This window comes from Pygoscelis adeliae, unplaced genomic scaffold, assembly GCF_000699105.1.
Source record: "Pygoscelis adeliae isolate BGI_AS28 unplaced genomic scaffold, ASM69910v1 Scaffold548, whole genome shotgun sequence".
In the NCBI taxonomy this organism is placed as follows: domain Eukaryota; kingdom Metazoa; phylum Chordata; class Aves; order Sphenisciformes; family Spheniscidae; genus Pygoscelis; species Pygoscelis adeliae.
This window is the reverse complement of record NW_008825427.1, coordinates 583661-611124: the sequence shown is the minus strand read 5'-3', so window position 1 is coordinate 611124 and position 27464 is coordinate 583661. Positions and strand designations below refer to the sequence as shown.

The 27464-nt window shown below is 40.1% G+C and overlaps 1 protein-coding gene across 1 annotated transcript; it reads left to right on the top strand.

The window, feature by feature from the left end:
- The first annotated feature begins 229 nt into the window (after window positions 1–229).
- On the top strand, window positions 230–25481 carry PDXK (pyridoxal (pyridoxine, vitamin B6) kinase). Its single transcript, XM_009330650.1, has 11 exons — window positions 230–250; window positions 1011–1089; window positions 9073–9177; window positions 12116–12199; window positions 14143–14189; window positions 16484–16569; window positions 17397–17442; window positions 20125–20236; window positions 21646–21782; window positions 22349–22415; window positions 23192–25481. The coding sequence occupies exons 1-11, from the start codon at window positions 230–232 to the stop codon at window positions 23302–23304; spliced, it is 897 nt and encodes a 298-aa protein (XP_009328925.1). The 3' UTR covers window positions 23305–25481.
- Window positions 25482–27464: the final 1983 nt, after the last annotated feature.

Genomic DNA, 27464 nt, shown 5'->3' with positions numbered 1-27464 from the left:
CCTCCCCAGCAAATTGCCTGAAAGTGGATCATAAACAGCGATGCATCATTACTATTATCTCCCAGTATGATTCACGGAGCCATATATAGCAGCTCGTCTTTTGAGGAGAATTCTTACTCAGAGCAAGTAGGATGTGGAAACAAATATTAAATGTCAGACTGTTATGTCACTGTAGCATTAGAATTTCTTTCGTGGCAGATAAAAGTGTCTAAAAATGGCTTGAGCAGCAATGGCTGTCAGTATTAAGCAGGTATTGTCAGGTTAAAAATCCTCATTAGTTTTCTCCTGATTCGATGCTCTTATTTTCATAATATTTTTCTCTTTTTGGGCAACAAGAGTGTGTTTGTTGATTGCACTAGCAAATTCTTGGATATTTTAATATTTGGATTGCTGGTAATGCAAGGTAGCAGGTGGCTTTTGGAGCATGCTTAAGGCTTTTTTTACTTTGTGGTTTTTAAGAGCTCTCGCCCTTTGATTGCCTAATCATGCCCCAAATTAATTCTCTGTGATTTCTTTCTATTCTCTTTTATTTGTAAAAACTGCTTCTGAAATTGAAGTATGGCTCATAAGGTTGATCCCTTTTAAGATTCTTCTGTCCTTCTTTTAGAAAGATTGCCTTTCTGGAATACGAACAGCATTCTCCCTCCATATTTTGCATTAATTTAGTACCTTGAAATTTAGACTGCTTTTCTTGCCAAGAAAGACTAGCCAAGGCTTTCTTCAGGGCTTCAGCGATTGCTGCTGGACCAGCCTCTCCATCCTTATCCCCAGATGAACTCTAGCCTGAGGATCCAGAGCTCTGTTTTTCTGGTGCTGTTGCCAGTGTCACTTTTGTTCCGTTTCCACTGCTGTAGTAAAGTACTGCATTGTTTGTTTATGTTGCATGTATGTTGACTCAGCTTTCACTTTAAAAGAGTGCTCAAGATTTTTAAATAAACACTGGGAAATAAGAATCCTGTTTTGTGTTTTGTGATATTGACAACATATTGACAAAGCTGTGTTAGTAAAAGAAACATTCCTGTGTTCTGTTACAGGTTTTGGGATTTGAAGTTGATACGGTGAACTCTGTCCAGTTTTCAAACCACACAGGTAAAATTTTACATGTGTCTTCAGATACTACTCCATAGTCACTCAGCTCTACTCGACATGTGGCTCGCCTCATCACATGACAGTGGAAGGGAGATCGGTCTTATGTTTTCACTCACATTTTCAGGATATAGGACAGAAATGCAATTTTCATGTTTTGATTCTTTTGTTAGGCAGTAATCTAACTCACTCAGTGAAATAACACAAATATGGCTGTCCTGGTTTCAGCTGGTATAGAGTTTATTTTCTTTTCAGTAGCTGGTATAGTGCTGTGTTTTGGTTTTAGGATGAGAATAATGTTGATAACACAGGGATGTTTTCGTTATTGCTGAGCAGTGCTTACACAGAGTCAAGGCCTTTTCTGCTTCTCACACCACCCCACCAGCAAGCAGGCTGGGGGTGCACAAGAAGTTGGGAGGGGACACGGCTGGGACAGCTGACCCCAACTGACCAAAGGGATATTCCACACCATGTGATGTCATGCTCAGCATATAAACTAGGGGAAAAGCTGTCTGGGGGTCCGCTGCTCGGGAACTGGCTGTGCATCGGTCAGCGGGTGGTGAGCAATTGCATTGTGCATCACTTGCTTTGTATATTCTTTTATCATATTATTATTTTCTTTCTTTTGTGTCCTGTTAAACTGTCTTTATCTCAGCCCACAAGTTTTACCTTCCCCCCCGCCGATTCTCTCCCCATCCCACTGCAGGGGAGTGAGCAAACGGCTGCGTGGTGTTCAGCTGCCTGCCGGGTTAAACCACAATGGCCATCTATGGGCAGGCCTGTGAATGGGAGAGTCTTCAGTACTATTTTCTGTGCAGTATGGCCCTATGACACTCATCATCATATTACCAACCCAAACATCAGAAGAATACTGAGCTAGATGCAATGTTTCATGTCGTTATGTGCCCACCCAGAAGGCTAGCGATTACCCTAAAATTACATTCTGGAGGGAGGAAGGGGGTGGGGTGCTAATACATTTGGGTTCTAAGCCAAATGATGGCTTAGATGATGAGTGCAACCATGATGCACTCTCATCGTCCTTTCAGACTTCCTAACGCTCACAGTGCTAGAGGACTTTATTTTTCAAAAGAAAGCTGAAATTTATGTTTATTTTAGCAATACCTTTCACCCATAAAGGAGCTCCAAGTGACTTGCTATTTTTGAATCAAGAGACATGTCTACTGTCATGGTGGTGGCAGGTTGCTTGAGGGGAGATCTGCTCTAGATAAAGAATTTCTAAGGGTGTCTTAAAAAATAAACAAAGAACAAATTCTGACTTTAACATCTTATAAAAGAGCAAAAATTGTTTCTGACAAAAAAAAAAGGCAAAAGTTGAGATACCTTCCTAGTATCTCACGGGTACAGCTCTTTTAATAAAATGCTAAATTTTATTAAACAGAGAGCAGACCAGGAGGTCTCTGTCTTCTCTTACTATGTGGAGCTCCATGCAGCTTTCAAAAGGTTATAAGATGTTCCTATCGTGGAAGGAATTTAGTGTCACCCTGGGAAGAAGAAATTAATGTTTCAAGGGTAGCTAGAAAGCCATCTCTGCTTGTTGAGGAAAGGCACGAAAGAGGTAATAATTAAACATGGAGTGGGGGTCTTTCCTGGCTCAGGCAAAAAGCTGCTTATTCTGCTTGTACCCTTTGGCACAGTACGAAGGTTCTGTCACGTTTTCAAGAGATGTTTAGATGTGACTTATGTTTCTTAATGTACTTAGTTTTGGAGTTTGGGATTTTCCGTTGTTTAGTTTTTGACAGCTGGGTAAAACTGTTGTAATCTTCCAGAAATGAAGGAATTTTTTCACGTGAGATAACTCAGTGCTCAGAATGGATCAGCACCTGTCGTTTGTTGGCTTTCAGTTTCAAGATGATATCAGCTTTATAGGACGTAAAAAGAGCTTAATAGAGTTTTTAGTGGACCGTAAACTGAATGTTTCTGAAGGTAGGAAAATTACATTACCAATAGGATGACCAGATTCTTAAAACAGAATAGAGGAGAAGAGGGAAGATTTTATTTAATTATTTTTTTTTAATAGTATCACAGCTGGAGAAAGGTTACTAGTGCTTCATTAAAGGTTTGGCAGACAATGAAGATAGTAGAAGGAACAACAAATTAGTGATTCCCACCTCGCCGCCCTCCCCCCCCCCCAAAGAAGGCCTAAATGAACATCCCAGAACCAAAAATGTCTCAAAGATCACAAGTCTTTAAAATATTTGGAACTTTTATTTTGTCTCCTGCTGTTTAGGAGTCACGTTACCAAGTTTTTTCTGTAATCTTGATTGTCTTAGTAAATGTGTTAAAAAAAAAACCAACAAAAAAAAACCCCAAAGATTGGTGCACAACCTCATGACTTTGGGAAGCAGAGCTTTCAGAAAAAAATCCCAATACAGTAAGTGTTTGGCCCTTGCCAAGCGTGAGTAAAAGGAGAATGTATTTAGACGTATTGGTCATTTGGCTGAAAGAGGAAGGAATGGAAAAGAAAGGAAGGGCACATATTCCCTTTTATGATGGGTCTAGTTCTCTAACGCTGCAGTTTATCCATGAAATCCTTTCCACCCTTTCTTAAATTGAAGGATAGATTCTAAGCCCAGTGGCTTTGCACCTCCTCTTTGAGAGAGGCGTGTAGGAACATGTGGTGTCCTCATACGAAGACTTTTCCAAGTTTGAACATTTACACATGCCTGCACACAAACTTGCACTAGTACCTGCAAATCAATGTACATGCAGTCTGTGCCACTGCAGGGATTAATGAACAGAAACTGCTGTGGCTTGTGTCTGGAGCAGTGCCGCAACACACAGGAATCACGTGCTGGACGCACTGGCGAAGATAACTTGATTTTCCTACAAGAACAAGATCTTACGAGAACCCTTTCTGTGGTCATTAAAGCTGAAGGGCAAATTTTTGCTTCAAAATCTGTGAACTCCAGTTTCTAAAAGAATGTGACATTCCAGAGGGGGCACAGGTAGTAAAGTGCGTGAGGTTTCGGATATGGCGTTCGTTCTTTCCCCATCCCTGTCTTGAAACTGGCCTTGTCAGCAAAAGATACAGTGCAGAGAGAATTTATGACTAACAGGCTTTCTTTGGTGAATCATTATTGCCTTTTTTTTGCCCTGTCTTTAAATTAGTAAGATACCAGGGGCCTATTTCTGCTGACTCCTGCTCAGAAAATTGAGCTTTCTTTAGTCTCTGATAATCCTGAAATTCAGAGAATGTACTTTAAATCAGTCCCCCTGGGAGAACAGTTTGTCATGTTGCTTGGTGAGGAACTTTTATGATTAGAGTGACTCACCCTTGAATGGTATCATGCTTCATGTACAAATAAAAGAAGCTGTCATGCAACCTATAAAGATGCTGTGCTTCTTATTCTATTTTACTGTATTGTTTGCACAAGGATCTCATCATCTGATGTACAAAAATAAAAATCTAGATTTTTTTTTATTGTTGATATTTTGGGGTGCATTTTTAATTCTTCAGTGATTTGCATTTTTGTTTTTAATTCGTAGGTTAATGGTAAGCATATAATGTGCTTACTTCGCTATCCAAATCCTACCTTTGAAACTGCTCCAGAACAAATAGCCTGTTTTTTTCTGTTCCTCTTCTTTTTATTTTTAAGCAAAGCACTTTTGGACTTCCACTTAGTGGGTGTGTAGTGGGTGGTTGGGTTGGCTGGTAGGTCTAATACATGAGAAATTATAATTATGTCTCGTTCATGTGATTCTTCCCAGTCTACCGCCCATATGCAGTCATTCACACCTGTGCAGTGTGGGACAAAAAGAAAAGATCTCCACTCGTGCCTAACACTGGTAGTATTTTACTCCCACACTGACTGGCTGTAAAAAATCCAGTGGAGAATTTGTTACTGTATTTCTGGTTTTGTTGAAGGCCTCCTGGTAGCTGAAGTCATGTGTTTAGACCAGGTTGTCTGCCAGAGTTTGCATGTGAATTTTGTGGCACAGCTGGGACCAGATTGGCTGCCCATCATGTGCCTTAAACACTAGACCTTTCTTCCTTTTTCCCATGTAAAATACTTGGTTACTGAAGCCACTTGGAATAGTTTTGCAGGGAGCACCACGGGAGGAACTCAAACCTCAGAACAGAATGTTCTGGGTTGGAAAACGAAGAAATCTTACATGCCTTGCTATACTTAAATGGTAGCTTGCTTTTTGTTTTGTTTTGTTTTTTTCTTCTGGTATGCCTGAGATTTTTAATCTTTTCTTTTTTCCTTGTTGTTGAAAGTAATTAAGAGGCTTATAAATACATTCCAAAGGAGAAAAAAAATGTACCAGTGGAAGAAGGCAAGAAAGAAAAGTATGTGCATTCGTCTTGGGTGCAGTATTAGCTGCCTCTCTTGGTTGTGGTTTTGTTTTTTTTTCCTTTTTCATACAGATGAACCAAGACACTTCCTTGGAGACTAATGAATACGTTTATCATTTTAGAGGGATAAGTGACAAGAGGCATCGTATCTTACCTGTTTTTCATTCCCTTATCTGCTTAAAAGCAAATATAAAACATTTAATTGCAATAAAAGGCCATAACACAGATAAGCAGAAGGGATATAAAGATGTTTAAATGTTTATGTTCATCTATGCGTTTAAAATTATTACTGATCTGGGAGACTAATGCAGTCAGTCTGAGCCAAGTGCAGTTTTGGAGAGCTGTATCATGATTTGCAGTGTTCTCTCCGCTCTCTCAGTCCAGCACTGAGGGGAATTATTTGGTGGTTTTGTAACAAAAACAAGGAAGACTTAGCTTTCTTCCTCTGTGGAAGATACAAGCCAAGTTCTCACCTTAATATCCAAGATAAAGGAGTAATAATTTGATCCAGCTGCTATGCATAACCAGCTCTGTAGTCTCCAAAAGGGATTTAGTTGTTTTGCCAAGTACGAACTTGAAACTCATTCTTCAGTTTTCTTGGCTGTGGTTCTTGTATAATGTGTGCAAATAGCCAGGTACTGTGAGACTTGGAACTTACGTAGTGTTGAGTGCCACAGTGGAAACACTACTGCAGAGTAGGAGTTATAGTAAGTGGACAGTTAAACAGAAGATTTTAAGTTTTCTCTTGCTCTTTTTCAGATATTCATATTTAGTGGTGTAGGCATAAGGATAACATTTCTAGGAAGCTGACTTTCTTTTAGGTCTTGCAAGGCAGCTGTGGGTCTTCAAATGTGCTCATTGCCAGCTGAGTTCTTATGTCTAGCTGAGGAGGACAGCGAGTCCTCGTTATCATCCTTAACTCTAACCACTCATGCTTTTCCCTAAAGCCAATTGGACCTCACATGTTTATGCTTGCTGTTTGCGTTCCCTGCTAACTAGCTTTGGGTTCAAGGCTATGCAGTGGGTTTTTGACCACACAGTATCTATCTGGGTTTTTTGCCTTTCCCCTTTCAAGACAGTCCCTCTCCCTCTTCCTGGGACCCCAAGGTATCCATCCTTCAGGTAGAGAAACCCTTTTTGAACATGAGTAACTGGCTTTTTCTTCTGTCCCTCTACAGAAGCTGCTTTTTGGGTGTATGTTCCACCAGGAGAGTAGGATAAATGCAGGGTCATGGGATGTGCCCCTTGTTCATCATGTTACATGAAGTCACCCTGGGGAAAGGGCTTAGGGTGGTTTCCATCTTGCTGCCAGTTTTGATTTTGTTTGTTTCTTCTTACTTGAACATAATTCAACTCCTAGTGAAATCACAGTTCTCTGCAGATCCAGCGAAGGCATTGCCCTTTTTCTTCTGTCTGAATAGCTGGGGCTTCCCTGAGAGCTTCCCTAGAGCTTTTTTTTTTCTTCCAGCTATCTTGTGATTAGACTTTAGGTTGTATTACATGTATTACCAGGTGGTAAAAAGGATCCTCTAGATACCCTTGGAAGTCATTGCTACAGAGTTCGGACAATGTCCCTGCCCCATGTGGATAACTTACCAATTCCTGAGCTAAGCTGGGCTGCTAGGTAACATTTTGTTTCCGTATTTATTTCCCTCCCTCAGTGGAGGATCAGTGTGACACGGACCCTGTGCATTGACTGTTTAAGACAGCTTGACACAGTAAGGTGAACTTTTAGTTAAATAGTGAATGTGCAGGGTCCCTCTGGAGGAATGGCTCCCGAGAGTATCTAGATTGTCTGGACAATCTATCATAGTTATTTTTATGGCCATGTGTAAGATGAATGACTGCTCTTTTGCCAGCTGACCTTGATTCTGGGTGAAAACTGCACTCGGTTTCATTGATGGGCACAATGGAATAAAAAGGACTCCGTTGTGTCCCTGTACGGACTGGCTTTGCAGTGCTAATAGAAGTAGAGATTCAGAGAAGAGGAGAGGCAAATTATTTCTCTCTGAAGCTGCAGATGTGACAGAACGAACATCTGCATATGTGTTAAATAAGCCGAATACTTGAGTTAGTTGTAGTCAAGGGTTCCTCATATACTTGGGGCTAGACGTGTGTCTAGGTGTTAGGCATTGCCGTTTTGAGTATCACTATGTTCTGCAGTGGAACTACAGCCCTAACGTATATGGGAATCCCTCACTTCGTCCGTTTCTTCACAGAGACTTTTTAAAAAGCATTTGCTAGGGAGAGAATTGTAGTGGCTGGTGTGAGTCAGTCCCCCAGCCAGCTGGCAGCAAGTCGTGTTTTAGAGGCTAGGCCTTTGTGAGCTGAGGAGAACAAAATGATCCATATGCTCACCCTACTGTGGGTGTATTTGCATTCATAAGAAGGAAAGCTGAAAAATGTGCTTATCCTAGGCTCCAGGCACTTTTTGGCAGTTACTCTAATAACACAGTTTAGAGTGATAATCAAAGCCAACAGTTTTTGTCACAGAATTTTCTAACTCCCAAGAGCAGAAGTTAAAATAAACAAAATACCATTGTCTTCATACGGGGGTGGTGTGGAAGAAGATACCTCATTTAACATTTTACTTTTCCTAATCCCAGTTAATAAAAAGATAAGCTTTTTAACAAACTCGGAATTTATGGAGGTTGGAAGAGTTAAATTGTGGGTGCTTCATCTAATACCCTGGAGGAAGCCCCATACTTGCATACAAGGGAGTGATGGCTGCCATCTAGATGGCCAGGCTTTGATGACAAGGTGCGAGGTGCATTTAAATTCTTCAACAAAATGTTTAGAGTCTGTCAAGGAAGATTGTTGTTTTTTTTTTTTTCCTTTAAATTGGCTGCCATGAAGCTTGGTCCATTGTTTGCTGAAATCAGTTCAGCTTCTCCCAAGTAACTTCACCTTCCATCTGCTTCTCAGCCAAGAATATTGGCTTGTAATTCTCAGAGATCATTCAAGGATAAGAGTGTATGGATATTATTTGTCTGTTTATAGTGTCTTTCTGATACTCATTTGCCTCTTCCAGGATCCTCAGCATTAAAACTGTGCTATTTTTGGAAGAAAATCTGTCAGATGACATTGTATGTTTAAAGAGCATCCATGACAATGTTCCACTGTGGTCACTCTGTTCGTTACATGCAGGTCCCAGTGAACACCATATCTGAGTCGGCGCGGCAGTGCTGCATGCCTGTGTCCAGACAGATCCACGAGCCTGTTTAAGCTTGTCATCTAGCTGTCAATCTTTTTATTTTTCTTCTTTTTATAGTATAAAATAACAAAAATAGATTATACTGACACCCTCCTCCAGTGAAGTCTAAAACAAACGTTTGTCCCCCTCCACACAGGAAAGGGATAGTTGTATAGGTTCCATGGGAAAACTTGCAGGAGCTTGTGTGTGCCTTGCTCGATTTGCTGATAAATGGACAGTCTCAAACTCCAGTGTAGTCACTTTAGTTCCTTTGGGATACAGAGGTGCTGAGAAGATTGAGCACGTTAAATGTTCTGCTGCCAGCAGCTTTCATTCAGCAACAACGTTTTACAGAAAAGGAGGTGGAAATCCTTTCTGGTGCTAACATCTGATACGGTCCCTCCAAGTGTATAATCTGTGTGATCCTAAATAGAAAAACTAGCTCTTGAAAAATTATCTGGCATTTACTTTGCAGGTTATGCCCACTGGAAGGGACAGGTGTTAAATTCAGATGAACTTCATGAACTGTATGAAGGACTTAAGCTGAACAAGGTCAACCAGTATGATTATGTACTCACAGGTAAGAAGAGCTTGTTCCTTGGAGTTCCCATGAGATGTAAACAAAAGTAAAGAAAAATAAACCATATCCCTCCTTATTCCAAACCAAGCAATTATATTTTCCCTCCTTTGATTCCTCCTGCAATTTCATTTGTATATTACAGTCTCAACTGCTCGTGCTGTTTAGTTTGAAACAGACAGTGTTCTCCAGCCTGAAGGTTGCAATTGGGTGGGTAAATTGATCCCCTTGTATAGCTTTCAGACTTGTACAGGCCAGTCATGTACAGGCTTAATTAATGTTTTGGGAGTGCCTCTACTGAAAAAAGGATGAGGAATGTCAGACTATTATTTTTAAATTTATTATGGAGACATGAGTTTAACCCTTTCTCCTAAATTTGCAGTACTGGCACTCTGCATTACTATAAGCATCATTTTATACACAGTTGTCTGTCCTTGTTTTTTCTACTTGATCTTTAAGGGGTAGTGCTTTGGATACAGAGCAAAGTATAAGCAGGGTTGGATTTTGGTTTTGACTCTGTCATATCTCTTGATTTTTTGCTCTTGTTACTGTGTAGGTCCTCTGAGTAGATACAGTTCTGCAGGACATAGTGACTGTGCAGTGTTTTCCTGTGCAAAGTGCTTATAAATATAGGCAAAGATAACTTCCTGTAGAATGCTTTGTAGAAAGGAGAGATTCTGTGTGCAGTTTTTATTAAAAACTGCTTCTCATCCAATTCCTGCTTCTCAAATGTAGATTACTGATCGGGTTTCACCTCAGTAAGAGCTGTGCATCTGGTTTAGATTACAGTATCAGTTTTTTTATAGCAGTGAACAGTCACTTTTTAAAGGTAAACAGAAATATATTGCCAGCTTTGATTGATTTCATGGCTTCCAAAACTGGAAACTTTAAGCGTATGGATTATAACCCCAAAGCAGTCATTCTGGCTTGAAGGGTGTGGCATGTCTGAAGAAGTTGTTGTCAGTTCTTTTTCAGGGAATATCTCCAAAGTAAAGGAGACTAAACAGAAAATAGACTGAACTAAGTTTAAGAAATTAATTTCAGCATAAAAGAGTTCTTTGTGATTGAGAAATAGACAAACACCCTTTCTTTCCTTGAAAGAACTCACACAGAGGACATTTCCAGGAAAAGCACACTGTATTTTAGGAGTTTTCAGGAGATGTTACTATGGAAAACTTGTAAATAATGTTTGAGTATTCTTTTAGCTGAAATGTTCCTATTTTATTTTACTTTCAACTCTTGGAAGAGACCCCAACTCCATTCCTATCACTGTCTTGTACTGGCAAAACAGATGTAAGAGATTAAAAACGGTAGAAGGAAAAATAGAAATCTTCAGCAAAAAGAAATTTTGGGAAAAAAAGAGGAATATTTATTAATATGCCTTTTAAAATAGGATTTGTGGGTAGATGGGTCAGTGTATTGTTCATGTTTGTTTAAAAATCTCATTCGGTGTAGCCATTTTCAGTATGGACAAAAAGAAGGCATGGGTAGAAATGGCACTAATTTCTTAAGATCTAATAACACTCTCAGTGTTTTAGTGTTCAGTTGTGCTGTGGCTGAACTTGAATTCAGTTTTTTTCATTGAGGGCCAAAAGACAGATTTTTCTCTTCAAACAGGAACAGCCATTCACTATAGTGCACAACTGTACCTTGTACCTCCAACAACCTGGACATGATTATTCAAACACTGAAAACAAATTAATTTGTCAGCAGATGGGATTTGACTGTAATTATATGTCTGGTGACTGTAGATATCTTGGCTGAGATGGAAATGATTATCTTTAGGCTGATTATACAAAACAACACTTCGTTAATTTCTGTGACTGTTAGTTACTTGTAGATCTTCATATATTTGTTTCATTTACAGTAAAACACTCAAGGTAAGAGATAAACTCCAATTCAGTGTAATTTTTTTGAAGCACCTCTGTCAATAATGTTAATCATACTCTATTTTTTTTCAGCCAGTCTACCATCACCAGTCATTTTAAACAAAAATCTTTGCTTGGCTTTTTTGGCTGATTATCAGCATTTCATAAACATAAGACAAAGCATTTTGGCCAAAAATCTTGGAAGCTTTTTCCATTTCTCTGCAACATCTAAGAATTGATCGATTTTGTGATTAAAAAAAAAAAAATCTCCAAAATGTATTTTTAAATATTTTAGTAGAGTGGACATTTCCAAGCTGAAGTTTTGAAGAAGCTACCTTGCTCAAAATAATGCTATTAAACGAACTAAAATCAATGAAAATAAAATTATTAATTAATAAATGTTGTAAATAAAGTTAATACATAAAATAAATATATAAAGAAACATCTATAAAATCAAGAAATTAATGAGTAAATAAGAATATTGTGGTGCTAGCATTGTGATTAGGGCCTTGAGAGATAATAAAACTTATTTCCAGCTTATTTCACTGCTAAGCCTAAAAATAAGAATTTTATTGGTATATTGGCCATTGCTCTAAAATATTCAAGATTAACTCTCCATTTCATTAATGTGTTGGACTGTATCAGCACCAACATTAATAATAATAGAAAACCTGCTTCAAACCAGAGTACGAGAAAAGTATATGGAATTTAAAATATTTCTTATTTACTACATGATAAATAGTACTGATTCGGACTGCTGTTTTGAAGAAAAGGAATGTTTTTTCCTTTCAGCCTGACCTTTTTGTATATATATTCAAGCATTTGGAAGTTGTATGAGCCCTTCATATCCAACATAGTTAGTAAATGGATTTTTAAGGTTATATTTGTAGTTGTGCAAGCACTGTCTGAATTTGTCTTCCACCTATTATTCCTGAATGAAATACTAAAATGCCTTTGTTCTTAAAATGCATTGTTCCAAAGAATGAGAAGTATGCAGCATTCCTATCCAAAATTAAAAAAAAAAAAACAGCGTTCATGAGAATAGACTTCAAAAGTGTCTTTTTTTCCCAAAGGTTATACAAGAGACACATCGTTTCTTGCAATGGTGGTGGATATTGTCCAGGAGCTGAAGCAACAGAATTCTAACCTAGTATATGGTAAGGATGTGTATTATAATCTGTTCTGCTTCATCATTGTATATGCCCATCATTTTCATGTTTTAGGATGAAAACGCTGTTCTGATGTTACCCAGCATTTCACAACCATCTTGTGCTCTGATCTGGCTGGGACCAGCTGAGGCTACAGGGAAGTTTCATTTCAGCATTGCTTAAGTGTTGAGGGAGTTGGGTTCTCATCTTTCTGATTTCATGCCTTTCAGTATGTTTCTTGCATTATGCTGTCCAAAGGAGAATGTGCCTTGAGGACTGATTGCCTTACAAGAAAAACTTGTAAAATCTAAGCCGGCTGCTGCTGTTTGTGGTTCAGAGGCATAGGTTGTTAGGTGCCGATAGCTGAAGCCTCTCCTTGATTTCCAAGTCACTCAAAAGCAGGGTAGACTCTCCCGTGTTGCCCTGCCATGGTTTCATGTTACATCCCAGAAGAAGTGTCTTACTGTGCCTTATAAGCGTCATAATTTAGCTTAAACTCCAAGGCTTTTTTAACTCTGGTGCCCTCTGCTAAGATTACCTAGGAGCACTCAAAGAGCAACAGACTCTAGCAACTGCTGTCACTAACATGTCGTGTCAGGCTTAAACCTGTGAGAAAAGATTCTCCTCTTTCCTTTCTGACTCTCTTGAGTGTTTCGGGACTTTTGAACATAACCAGTGTAGGCTTGAATTGAGCAAAACGTTTAGAGTGACAGGGCTAAGTCAGTGGGGATTTAGTGGGATAAAAAGCTCTGAATGATAGTTTGAGCCTGTCATCTTCAGGTTCAATAAACTATGTGGTCAGGAAACGCCTAGAATGGTTCGCAGGATTTGCAAGGTGTAACATTGGGGAGTGTGATATCTGACTTAAAATTAACAAAGCACAGTTCTCATTTAGAAAAATGTAGCAGAGAGACCTTCATGAGCTCGGGCTTTGTCGCTTTTTAGCCATTTTTAATGCTGTTGCATTGTCAGGTTCTCCAGAGCCTTGTACTAGTAAGTGAAAGCTAAAAACTGTTGGAGTATGAGCAGAAAGAAACCTCTAGCTGTGTAGAACAGGAAGGAAGTGGTCAGATGGTGAGAACACAGCTTGCATTCTAACATCCTTTACATTTAATAAACAGATTATAATGTAAGGAAAATACTTCTAAAATGTAAAACAAATTACCTTCTTTTTACTCATAGAAACTTCCGTAAATACTGATTGGACATTGATTTGATACCTTTGGATTTCTATTTCTTTTTTATCTTGCTGAAAGCTCTTCTAATACAACGAACAATGTTCTTCTTTAAAATACAAGGCTAGGCTGTTTCCATCCTCACTTTGAAACTGAGGGCACTTGGAATATGTTGTTAAAACTGCTGATGATTCAGAACCTGTGCTAAATGGGTGTTAATATTATTACACCAAGTATGAGTTAATGTACTTTGGCATGGATTTTCTTCTTGTTTCATTAAAATACACATTTTTTTAACGGGTACACACAGCATTTTGGTGTGTACGTTTGGCATGTATCTTTTTACGCTAAAGTAAAAATAGGACTCTTTTCACAGCTATTAGCTTCTCCCACGTTTCTTCCCCACCATACTACTATTCCAGAGTTTTGGGTTAGGGAGTGAAGGCTCTTTGCGTTTTCCATAACAAAAGCCCCTTTACTCCCAGCAGTCAGACCCTCTCATCCTCATCACCTTCAGACAGAACAACATGGAAGCAGGTAGGAGAGGGTGACTACAACCCTCTGACAATTGTTTGAGACACATGGCCTACTCTTTCAGAATTGACAGCCACCAGTTATAAATTTCAGGTTGAGTGTGCTGCAAGAGCTGTGAGAGTGTATAAGCTATCGGGTGCTCAGTGCTGTTACATAGCCACTACTGTTATCTAAAACTTTTCCCTCCCACCAGGGTCTCTACAACTGTACCCCATTTCTAAAGCTAGATTTATTCTGTTACAGTATGCGATCCAGTGATGGGTGACAAATGGAATGGAGAAGGCTCTATGGTTAGTACTTAGCTGTTTGGATTCTCTGTATAATGAATATTTATTATATAAAGATGTATAAAGATTCATTAATTTTTAAACACCAAAACTAAGCTATTTTACCTAAGCGTGGCTTTGGATCCCAGCATCAAGTAAGTTTGTACTTTAATTTCCTGTATTTGAATGCGTTTAGCGTCTGGGAAGAATGATGGCTGCATAGCCCTGGGATTATTTCTGACTCTCTGCTGAGACAACAGGTGGAATGTAGACCCTGTCCGCAGGAAAATATCCTCCTGCTCCCCTTCCTTGTCTCACTGAAGTTCCCTCAACTTCTGTCAAGAGCTCTGTTTTGGCTGGTAGCCTGGCTGGCATTGTCAGTGATTGTGTGAATTGACATACCACTTGAACCTAAATGAAGATGACTTATTTTGTGTGAAATCCAACAGCTGTTAGGCATTGGGCTGTGATCAGTGACAGAAAGGTTCTGTGTGCCAATACCAGACTGCATACCGACAACGAAACATTCCTTTTTGATCAAAACTAGCAAATAATTTCAGTAAAAATGCAATGTGGGAAGACATCAGCAATAATGATATTTTGTGTTTTCTTCTGCCTTAACTAGTCATGCACTATGAATTTCTCTTTGTCCTTGTACCTTTTTGCAGTTTATCTGCTCATAAAATATCACATGAAGTAGCACTTAGTAATAAATTTGCCATTGCTTTTGTGTTCTATTATTTCATTTTACATCTATTGCAATATTTATTGCCCTTGGCTTCTTCTGACAAGGCAGAGATCTAGCAGCTGTAGAGTCACCTTGCAAAGCTTTAGCTCTTGGGAGAAGTCATAACCATGGGCCTACCTATGTCTTTTGGGTGGAAGATAAGGTGGGTGGAAGAAGAGGAGAAGATTTAACATACAACCCACCAACTCATTCCTGCCATAAAAAGTAATAAAATCATTATTTAAAATGCCTTGGTTTAGACGTGACCTAGTTTTGCATTTCTGTCTAAAGGCAGAGTCCCTGTGACATCATCGCTTCGCCGTGGCTACATGAGTGAGCTCAGTATCAGTATGACGGGTGTTCTGGTAGCACCTAGGGGTCAGCACTGTGGAGGGGTTGTACCTGTTGCTGATACAATTGGAGTGGGAGACAGTAACACATGGGCACACGTATAAATGCACCCTGCCCTGCGTAGCTTATGAGACTAACAAAGAAAATAAAACACAGGCAAAGGGGCTATTAATCCTCATTTAGAAAATGGGGTTCTGCCAAAGAATATCAGCTACTAGTAAACAACGAACTTTTATTAAAGGTTTTGTTAAGCTGAGTTACAGCGGGACTCAGGAAGGAGAGGTGAGCCCTGTACCCATCTAACCCAAACTCCTAGCTGAGCTCCTGTGTGCCAAAACAGCTGATGCTTTTCAGCTTTCAGTCTGAAGAGCATACAGGCTGGTGGGCTCCTGTTACGTCTTAGTGTATGTCACCTGCTTAGACAACCAATCTCCCTTTGCTGATGGGCCATAATGAAGATGGGATAAAGATGGAACAGACAGGCGGGAAGGGGAGCATATTGGCTCTCATTACTTGAAGAGCTGATTCTGCAGGCAGCGAAGTATGCTAGCGTTAGGCTGCGTAGATTTGACTATTTGACTATTTGCATACCCATTGTTAGACTTAGGTGCAACACAAGCAAAATATTTTTAACGTCCTTATGGGAACTGCTTTATAGATTAAGTTGTACCAAACAAATTACAAATCTGATTCCTGTTCACACATATTGATGTACAGCACACCCTAGAAATACTGCACTGAAAGAAGGAGGCAAAATAACGCATAGCCTGGGTGTTACTTGTTCTTAAGCCCCACAATGCAACACAGTTAACGTGGGCACATGCTGCCGCAGCAAAGGGCCTCTGTACTGTTGGTACAACAACAAAGTAGTTTCTTTTGGAGGTAAGGACATGAGAAAGGGTCCTCCATGTTGGGACACTGTATTTCTTCACGCGGCTGTGTCACCTTGGTGAGAGGGAAGGCGAAAGTTCTTTGTCCAGGCACCACTTCCTTTTAATGAGCCAGTTTAGGCCCTGTCTGCTTAGCAGTGCTTCCCATCGCCTCCAGTGACAGAAGGGCTGTTGGTTGTGCTGTCACCAGCTGGAGGATGCACTGCCGCTGTAGTTACTGCTGCATAACAGTACACTGGGAGCTGTCAGGTTACTCAGCGACAGCACGAATGGTAGTTGAGGGAAGGAGAGTTGCAGTCCCAGGTCTCAGATGCTGCTGTCAACATTTGATACTGTTTCTTCTCCCCTAGTACGTGCCCAAGGATCTCCTCCCGGTCTACAGGGACAAAGTTGTACCTGTTGCTGATATAATTACTCCTAACCAGTTTGAAGCTGAGTAAGTACTTAGTTCCTTTTATAGCCAAATAAACTTGTGGATAAAAGCAGGGGAGACTGATACCCATTCTTTTATTTGTCTCAATACAGTGCCGTATGTATGTATGTGTTGGGTTTTGGTTTTTAGCTATTATTTTCAAGTGGTGCTTTTCAGCAAACCTCTAACCTTCCATCATATTAAAACAGATAAAAAATTTGGGAGTTATGTGAGGAAAAGATTTCTTTTGTTTTCCCCAGTCTCTCATTTTCATGATTATTTCTTGTTGTCTCCAGAGGCCTGTATCTAGGGCAGGCTGAAAAAATACCTCTCTTCCCTTCCCCGTCCTTACCCATTCCTAGGAAAATTTTTAATCATATGTCAGAATATCAAAACTGAAATAGTTTGACTCAAACCCCCAAAATTAGATTCAGAAATACCACCATGGCAACGTCTCATAGGAGTTAAGAATTTAAATGCCTCCTGCCCGTCCTGTCTACATAGCTGTGACTCTTTGGTCAGGAGATTATCTGTTGTGATACATCACAGGCTGTCCCCCTAAGGGGAGGGAGCAGCTACATGGGAGATGGAGAGAAGACACTTGTGAGGGAATTTTATGATACAGGGATCTCTACAGGAGGCAGGTTAGGACTGGTGTGAGTCCACTTTGGAAGCACTGTGTATCTGTGCACATAACTTTTAAAGACAGCGGTCTGGTACAGCAGACCATGTAGCTGCAAACCATTTAGGCTCGTATGGTGCAGTCCAAGCTTTCCTCCTTTCAAAGAGTAAACAAAGCAGTCATTGCCTGAAGAACTTGTGCTCTTTTAATATTTCTATTTCATTCTCAGGTTACTCACAGGCAGGAAGATTCACACAGAAAAAGAAGCTTTAGAGGTAAGTAGGCAAGGGGTAGGATGTGTAAGATCTCCTGCTGTATTCCTGCCTGCAGTGCTGCAGTTTGCCATTTGTCTTCAACCTTGAAGTCACTTTGGCCTCTTTCCTCTCTCCATTTATCATTAAAGCTTGCGCGCTCCAGGCGCAAAACACTTTCTGTTCTAGGGTCAGACTTCTGAAGAAACTTCCTGAAAGAACTACAGATAAAGGCGTTACAGTGGTAACGAGTAGATCTCTGTGAGCTTGTTTTCCTGCAGTGTAAGAAGGGTAGCAGCAGCACACGTGGCAAGTAACTACACGCTGTCAGCGCTGTGGAAATGCACTGGTTGGGGTGAAAACCCCGGGTGACCCTGGGCATGAGAAACTTGTGTGAGTCGCTCCCTCTGCTGTCCTCATGCGAGTCGTGCAACAGCAATGCTGAGTGTTAGAGGACAGCTGTTTCTCATTCTCCCTTACAGACTGTTTGCAAGGAAGAGAGCTTGCTAGCAAGCTCTTACAAGGATTGACTGAATACACTCTGAATCTCTTCCTGACAGTGTTGGCTGGTGCTCTGTTTCTCTTCCTTAAATTGTCTCAAAGGGGGTGAGACCTGGGTTGCAAAAGGATAGATTGCATAGATGAGAAACCAGACTAGGAGTGATGGCCTTCGGGTACTTCCTGGTGAAAGACAGACGAATCCACAGCATTGATAGCTGCTGTCATTGCCATACAGAGGTGATAGATGGTCCGCAAATATACTGCACTGAGGTGTAAAAGGATTTACCCTTTTACACAAACTGAAGAAAATAAAAAGCTGCAGGGCTTAGTGATGAAGGACAAAATAGGAATATGATTTTATTGCTGTCCTGAGAAGGGCTGAGCTCTTTGTTTAGTTGACTAGTCAAGTGCTTTCGTAATGGACTGATGTTATTTCTTCCAGTTTGGTTTTGAACTTCAAAGGAACACAAAATCTTTAAACAAACAGCAGCTGCAGTGGCACCCTGGAGAGTAGCTGGGGTCTGTCAGCCCAAATGTTTGCTGTTTTCTTCCTCCAGCAATGTCATGCAACTTGGCTTGATTACCATCTCCTCACGGCAGGAAGCAGCTCCAAAGATCTCAGCTCTTTTAATTCCCCCCCCGCCCCAGTTTTACATTACCCAACTGTGCTGGGTGAGGGTGATGAACTGTGCTTCATGCCACTAGCTGCTAACTACAACTCAGTTCTTCTATTCTCATCCTCGCCAGTGCAACCACAGTCTTGAGAATAACACTGTTAGCTGAGCAGCCATTAGTTTTAGGTTTGCATATTTCAGCTGCAAACACGAGTTGCATGTGCTAAACAATTTTACAAGTTAGTTTTCTGACAGTCTTTCTGATTCATGTGATAGCTTTTAGTTGTGATGGGTTTTAAAATATCTCTTCTAAAGAGATGGAATTATACTTAAGAATGGAAACATTTTTTAAATAGTTGCTTGCAGGATATTATATTTTAATCTGTCTGTCTCCCCAGCTGTACGTCATATATAAGTCTATCCTTCTGAGTAATAATCCATGCTGGAATTTGTCCCGTTTGGAGGTGGTAGGAATTCTGGCATCAATTTCCATGGTGACATGCTTTAATTCATTTCTTTAGCAAGACTAGTGATGACAGTATAGCCTTCTAACATAAAACTAAATATGACATAATATTAATGTAGAAGGGGCTAAGTCCTACAACTAGAAATACTGGTGACTAGGTTCTTGGTGAATTGTGGCTGAGAAATGAAATTGAGTTTAATGTTACTTCACAGGTTGATTATGTCAGCATATGCTGGTGGATTTACTGCTTTTTTAAAACCCAACCGATGCCTGTGCAAGAGTTCTGACAGTTGAAGAAACTTGGAGGCTTAGACAAGAAGGAAAAGCAATAGAGAATTAAAAAATAGCAGAAATAAATCCTTATCGTTCATCTGCTCATGAGTCATAGCTAGCCTGAGAGGATTTTTAGCTAAACTCTTCTGGGAGAATTAATATTTTATCTGTGTTTTATGCTAAACTCATTATTGAAGTAATTCTTTCTTCTGTGAAATCAAAATCACTTCTGTAGCAATCAATTGTGATGTCACAAGTAGAGTATTAATGAGTTTAAGTGAGGAACACACAGAGTGGAAATACACCTGCAAAGGTACATAATTTACAGGTGTAATTTGGGGTTTGAAACAGAAAAGAAGATTGAGACGGACACACTTGTGCCTCTGATTTAGCTCTTTAACTCTTCATCTTTGCTAACTCTTAAAGTAGTAGCTAAATAAGACTTCATGACCTGGAGTTATTGGTTTTCTAGCAAGTGTTTCAAGATGCCAGCTCATGTGCATGTGTCTGTATATTTGTTCTCTTAGTCTTTTGATAATATGTTCTGACAACATGATGCAGACAAAAATTCTGATCACAGCTGAAACAGAGTATTCTTCTCAGAGGAGCATCCAAAGATAATACAAACAGAGATGCTTGTATATTTTAACAAGTGTGTATGTTTAAATATGGATGTTTTGATTCCCCTGTTTCAAATTAATTCCCCTAATTCAAGTGAATTCTTTGAGTAGAAACTGTTTTTTCTCTTTACAAAAGAAGGTGCTTGTCAAAAATCCTCAGTACTATGAATGATGCAAGGTTTAATCAACACACATTGCAGTCACTGATTCCTGCCTTTTTGCACATGGAAAGGTAATGGATATGCTCCATGCCATGGGACCAGAGACTGTGGTGATCACAAGCTCAGATCTACAGGCGCCTCTAGGAAACAACTACCTAATTGCTCTGGGAAGCCACAGAAAAAGTAAGTCATGAACTCCTTCATTAAACTGTGCTTTCTTTTAACCTGTTCCGTGCTTTCAGTTACTTTTTAAGAAGCAGTTTCATCAGACCCATCTGTAGTGCATGGAAGGTGCTTAGATCCCGAAGTGAACTTCTTCTCCTGCAGTAATATCAGAGGGAGCGGTAAGAATGGGGCTGCTCCATGAGGGAAGACAAGCTGGGAGCTGAGTGTGATCATAGCACAGGCAGAGCACTGCCCTCACCAACAGGGCACAGGCCCACAGTATCTGAATAAAGTGAGCAGAACAGGCGTGGTGATGGCGGACAGGTCCCATTGCCAGTCCAGTGATCATCAGAGAAAGGTGAGACAAGCCAGGTCTGAGATTAATCTGGAAAATCCAATCAGTAAGTCGGGACAGCAGGGCTGTACACAGGTACACCTACAGCACAGCTCAGGCAAGGATGCTTGCGCCCAGGCCTGAGCTTCCATGCAGCTCCTGGGCAAGTGGGCAGAGTGTGCATGGGTGGAGAATGTCCTAGGTGAGGTTGATCAGGGCTGTTAAAGCCCCTAGTAGTGGCCCTGACAAGTAGTAGTGGTATAAAACGGGAACTTTGAACGTTTTGAATGCTTTTATGAAAAGTTACACTGCGCTGTTAGCAGGTTGTTCCTCCCCTGATAGGTTGTAAAATGTCCTTCCGCTTCTTCTTTATATCCCCTTCTATACCATCACCAAGATTCACTGTGTGTTTGGACTGTCGCAGGATGTTTGTACCTGAGAAGGGCATATTTAGGTGGGATGGTATATGATCTCGTTTTCTTGTTCATCTAAGGGATCTAAATGTGGGCATCACATTCTGGACTGCTGAGAGACAGAAAAAGTCTTGATATTTAAAACAGATCCCACTAAGAATCAGTCGGTGGGTCTTAGCACTCAGTACATGCCAGGTCTGGAATAAGTCTGGTCATTCCAATGATGATAACAATATGGCACATGGATCAGATATTCTCTGCTGATGTCTACAGCTGCTCTTGTGCCTCCATACAACCCAGAGATATCCTAGATTATGGTTTGGGATGCCCCATCTAGGATTCAGCAGTCTCCATAAACATGTGGTTTCCTGAGCAAGCTGCTGCTGCTGTCTAAATTAAAACAGGTGGCTCTCAATCCTTCATGAAAATGAAGGTGCTAGCTACCTGCTCCCTCTTAAGTGAAGTATGTACAGTATAAAAGTTGTAAATCCTATCCCAACTTGGCAAAGTTTTAAAAGGTTGCACCTTTTAAGAGCTGGTACAAAGTTTACAATACTCCTTAGCATCTTTACGTTCCAAACAACAAAGGAATTCAAATCTGGTGATCACTTTTAAATTATAGTAAATGCTATTGTATTAATTGCTGGGTCTGTTACTTAATTGTCTTATCTGTGTTGTAGCTAAAGCAGATGGTACCAAGATGACACAAAGAATTCGGGTGGAGTCTCCTAAAGTGGATGCTGTCTTTGTTGGAACAGGAGACTTGTTCGCTGCTATGCTTTTGGCATGGACACATAAGCATCCAAACAATTTGAAGGTGTGGGAGAAGTTATTCGTCTCTCTGCAAGTTTAGACTACGTTTCTTTTTTTTTTTTTAAATTACTTTTAATCTATGACATTATTTAGACTCTCTTCTGGTTTGGCTTTTTTCCCTCACCTCAGAGGAAAGCAGAATTTCCCTTTTGCCAAAACATTTTAGCTTGTACAACTTGGACGGTCGCATTTCAGTTACATGGATTTTGTAATTTTGCCAAATAAGATGATGTTCTCACTCGAGAGAGAGAGACTACATGCGTGTTTGTAGTTATATTTTTTACCCTCACTTCACAATAATCACTGAATATCATTTATCAGATCTATTTTTCTGTTTCTTTCTCTTAAGCACATAGAGTCCTCAATATGGGTGTATGGTTTCTAATACCTGTTTCAGGAGAATTAAGAGAGTCTAAGATTTTTTTTTCCCAAACTCTACATTGCATAGTTGTCATCCTGTTTGCATCTTGTCAGTCATGTTTGCCTCTTAATAGCAGTGTTTTTGAAATAATAATATTAAACTAGGCAGCTGAAATTTTACTACAACCTGAATATATTATGTTAATGCAGGTCGCATGTGAAAAGACTGTGTCAGCCATGCAACATGTTCTGCAAAGGACCATTAAAAGTGCAAAAGGTAATTCATTCAAACCTTGTTCCCTTGTTCTGTCTGGATTTGCATCAGAAGAAACATTCAAAGAGCTTTCTGGGTTTCCTGACTAAAGGCAGCCCTCAGTGCAGAAGCAGCCAGAGAATTTACAAAGTGAGAGCTTGGTAGTCTTGTCAGTACATGTTCCTTACTGTGCCCTCCAAGCCTATTTTTGACAACACCCAACTGAAGGTGTCACTGTTCAGCTTCTAGTGAGACTCCAGTCATGCTGACTGCGCTTGACTGCTTTGCAAAACAGTGGCGGAAGAACTTGAGGAAATGCTGAGTTTGACGTGCAAGAGAGCTTCTGTTTTAAGTGTAGCTCACTCACTTGCCCTTTGAGTGCATGTGTTTAGTATTGAGAGGGGTTTATCAGCTAATGATAAACTGTCTGTTTGCTGTGTTGGCCATGTGAGGAGCGATTTTTTTTTTTTCAGCTTCTCTCCCCTTGGAGTTCCCATGTCCTTCAATTCCTAAGGAGAGCCAGATGGGATCTGTGGGTTCTTGGAACATGTCTGTTGTCACTTTCTAGTAACAGCAAAGCCGTGTTTCTTTCCTGGAGAGAGATGCAGAACAGGGGTGATAAGAAATCACACTGCTGACCTGGATCTTCCACCTTGGAAGTCTTTAGCAGGGGGTAGTAAGGGAGATTGGGGTGGGGGGAGGAGGTTTGGAAAAAAAAAAAAAGGTGGGGTAACGGAACAATGTAACTTGTTTCTTTTTCTACTGCTGTTTTTAATGACATTCTGATGTCATCTTTGTAGAGCAAGCTGGAGAAGGAAACAAACCAAACTCAGCCCAGCTGGAACTGAGAATGGTCCAAAGCAAAAAGGACATAGAAAACCCAGAGATCATAGTGAAAGCCACCGTGTTATAAAGGCTGTACGTCTCCAATAACGCACAATGTATTGATGTCCTCATTTCTTTCCTGTAAATTGTAATATTTGCCTTAGATCTGTGACAGAAACCTGACTTTCATGAAATAGCGCCCAGCATAGGCAGATATCCACTCTCAAACATATGTGCTGGCCTTGCTCAGTTTTAAAAACAGAACAGTTAGTGTGCATTGAAGCATATTACCAGGTATCAAAATGGCTGTCAAATTCACTTAGTCTGTGTAATTACCCAGGGCAAGAAAGTACAGTGTTCCTGCCTTGCCAAAGACTTTAGATGTGAATTTGCTAATGGAATGCTTGACTGACTGGAAAATACATTTCAAGATGGCATCTAGTGCCAGTGGAGCTGGCTCCATGCTCCCTTTTCTTGGAGGTATCTGGTTACCTACTCTGGTATTCAGTATCTCAGCTGCTATGAAACTAAGCAGGATTAAAACTGCACACAAAGTTCTGGTTGTGTGTAGGAGTACTTTGAAGATGTTTGGCATTTAAGTACTCTGAAGTGACCTTGAGGTGTCATTCATGTTACTGATAACTGCTCCTGTTTCTTGACTGTGAACAGCTGCACAGTTTCAGTTTTTGCAAGTACTGGCTGCTTATTTCTAATGTTTGTGGGTGCCCACATGATTTTCTTCCAAAAGCTGCTCCAGAAACATCTTCATTAATAAGATAATATCTTTATTCAGTAGCACTGATTAGAAGTTTGTAGTTCTACCTCCGAGGCCAGGTTTGATTCTTTCTTTAGTTTTTAACTAAGGACGAACATTCTGTAAGGGCAAAAGAGAAAGCAGCTCTTACCCTGAAAGCTGGCTACCCTAGTTTGCTTTTCATGGGTGGATGTATTTACAAACTACGTAGGGTACTTCCACTTATCAGTAGTGAGCACTATTGGCAGGCTTATCAATGAAGCAATGTGGTAAAAGTAGTATTTTTAGTTTAGTAAGGTTTAGTAAGTCACATATGTTTACCAAATGCAGTGAAACATACAAAATTAATTTGTTCATAATGTAAGTCTCTGCAGCCTACACTGATTAGAGATGACAGCAATGCATTATTATTAATGCATCTTTATTTCAAAATTCTGCTTCATAAGGCCTCAAAATGGGATTCTTAGTAATTTCAGCGTCGTATACATCACAGCCACATATTATACCAGTAGGGCAGATATGCTGACAGGGACTGACCACTCGTATTTCTGTATGGGACTGAGGTTTTGCTTCTCCCAGGTTGAGGTCTAGTGTGTTGTTAAATCCAAATTCAGTTGATGAGCTTTATTTGTCTCAGATGGGATAGGGAGATTAAAATTGCATTTCTGCTTGCAGTGACATGAAGCAAATTTGCATTAGAAGAAAGGGCTGAGTTTTTCTTGATTACCTGAGTATGCTCAAGAAACTCACTCTTGGGTATCTCCCAGATACCTCTCCTGCATCTTCTCATCATGCCTGCCTAACTGATAGTGTCACTTGCATAGCTTGGGAGTCCCCAGAAGAGCTGGTCTGGAGATTGCTTTGGCCGCTGAAGTCTTCACTTATCCCACCATTTTTGTGGATTTTCTGCCATTGTAAAAGTTAATTGCTTTCACATAGTAGAAGAGTAATTTATACTTAAAGTGAATTTTTAGCTGAATAGTTTTAGTTTTTTTTAATAGAGTAAGATTTCATAATTAATACATTTCTGAAATCCCTCATTTTCAGTATCTCTGAAGCAAATGAAATTTAAGAGATGAACACGTTTTGCAGTAAATGTAAGAGGCAAACTGCGGGCTTTCACTCTCAACAACTAATAATAATTTTATTTCCTCTCATGCATTTGTCATTAAAAATGAGAAAAAAAATTCATGTGACTTGAGATTTTAAGGGGAAAAAACCCCCAGAAATTACCTACAAAACGTGACTCTACTGCCACAGTTTTTAGTAACCACTGCCATGAAATAACTTTCTAGCAATAATAATTTTGGTGATGTGAACAGTTGCTAAAATTAGCAGTCAGTAATAGAGATGAGCTCATGGCTGATATCCAACATGTAAAAAGACATGAACTATCTTAACAGTCCATATAAATATCTGATGGGAAGCAGTGAAGAAGGAGCCAGGCTCTTCTCACTGGTGCCCAGCAAAGGGATAACAGGCAGTGGGCACAAATTGAAATACAGGAAATTCCATAAAAAATATAATTCACTGTGAGGGTGACCGAGCACTGGCACAGGTTGCCCAGAGAGGTTGTGGAGTCTCCATCCTTGGAGATATTCAAAACCTGACTGAACATGGCCCTGAGCAACCTGCTGTACTTGACCCTGCTTGCGCAGTGGGGTTGGACTAGATGATCTCCAGAGGCCCCTTCCAACCTCAACCATTCTGTGATTCTGTGAAGTACAATGAATTGCCTTTCTTTGCAGCGCTGTATTGTTAAATCGATGCAAATTTTTTTTCTTCTTCCTGAGACACAAACTTCTAGATAGGCTAGAAAATAGCTCAGTATTAATAATTTGCTCCCTTTTTAGATAAGCTGCTTTTTGCTTGGGCAGTTGTGCCAGGTATACAATTGCCTTTTTTGAGATAGTCGCTTTCAGCAAAGATATTTAAATACTGTAGCTGGTGATGCATCTCAACGGTTGAACACAAAAGGATTTTAACGGTTTCTGGCATTGATTATAGAAGTGTTGCGTGCCATATTCCAAACATAACTATGAGTTTATTTATCTTTTAAAATTAGACTATTTCACGTGGAAGCGTGTAATCCCTACCATCCTCTTGGGAAGAAGGGATCAACATACTGAACTTCCCTGCCTATACATATCATGGTTGACTTTGCGGCATTATGCTTGACACCCTCACCCAGCTGTATCCAGTTTTGCAGTTCCTATTGGTCACATACAGAAATCCAAGCTTTGAGACCTCTACTGTGTCCCTCAGATTGCCAAGAATTAGATGAATTCCAGGAGCAGTTCACATGCAGTAAATGACATTTGATTTCTGCTGTCCCATGGCTCCAGCACAGATCTTAGCTGGGTCTGGAAGTGGCTCCTGGTACACGGTCTCCTATAACCAGGGCTGTGGATTCATTGCCAGTCACGTAACATGGCCTGGCTCGGGGGCTGCATGGCGCCGAACTGAGAGCCATATGGTGGCCATCCCTGCACTAGTGCAGTGCAAAGTTGGGGTTCTTCAGTTCTTCGCATCAGGGGATCAACAGGAGAGACAATCTCAAAATTGGCCTTTTAATTTCTTTTTAAGCAGCAGTAAGTATGCACTGTCAAAATTTGCTGTCAAAGAAACCCTACCTGTTGTAAGCATGTACTACAGAAAAGCCCTTTTAGTAAGTGTGAGACAGCACAATTTTTTTTTGCCACTAAAAAAAATGAACTTTCACAAGGGAATTGAGAGAAAGGCAAGGGCTGTTTTTCTCTGAAATAAAGAAGCTTGGAATTTAGGGAACTTAAAGCTACCTTGCAAACAAGGTTTCATCTGTAAACCATAATGAACCATGATCTTGCCATAAAAGAGAAAGTGGTATGTTTGTTGGAGCAGCTTATACCTGTCAGGTGTGATCTTTTGCCACTGCTTCAAAGAATGGATCAGTTCAGTAATTCACAGTTTCCTTAGAATTTGTGACATATCCATGTTAAAAAAAAAAAAAAAAAAGGATAATGATACTAATGTGCTCAGTTTGCAAAAGTTCATATTGTGCAGTAGCTGGATGTATGTAGCAATGGGCTGCTAGCTTTTTCTGCTTAAGTCCCTGGGAGTTGCTCAAGTCCCTGGGAGTTGCTCATGTGATACCTGTTTTGAACTCCCACTGACCTGATCTAAATTAGGTCAGGTTTATGTCTTCAGTGAAGAATTGGGCTTAACATCTCTTGCCAGGAACAAACATCAGAAATTATCTGTAAATACATTCTGTAGCTAACGTTTTGTAGTCACAACAGGCTAACAGGTATTTTTAAATGTCAAGGTATACATACTTAATACTTGGCTGCATTTTTATTTGTTCAGAGTTACACAGTGCTTTTTCATCATGTTTGCAGAACAAAATTCAAAGACTCAGCACAGTCCTGTCCAATCTTTATTCCCTCCTCTGCTCCTGCATATAATATCTGTATCTATTTCTGAATTCCTACTGTCTTTCTGGTGCAGCTGGAAAG

Coding starts and splice junctions, on each gene's coding strand:
- PDXK (XM_009330650.1), top strand. CDS start 230: ATGGCTGTCAGTATTAAGCAG. Junction 16,570..17,396: donor CCTAACCAGTTTGAAGCTGA/GTAAGTACTTAG, acceptor TTTCATTCTCAG/GTTACTCACAGGCAGGAAGA. Junction 17,443..20,124: donor CAGAAAAAGAAGCTTTAGAG/GTAAGTAGGCAA, acceptor GCACATGGAAAG/GTAATGGATATGCTCCATGC.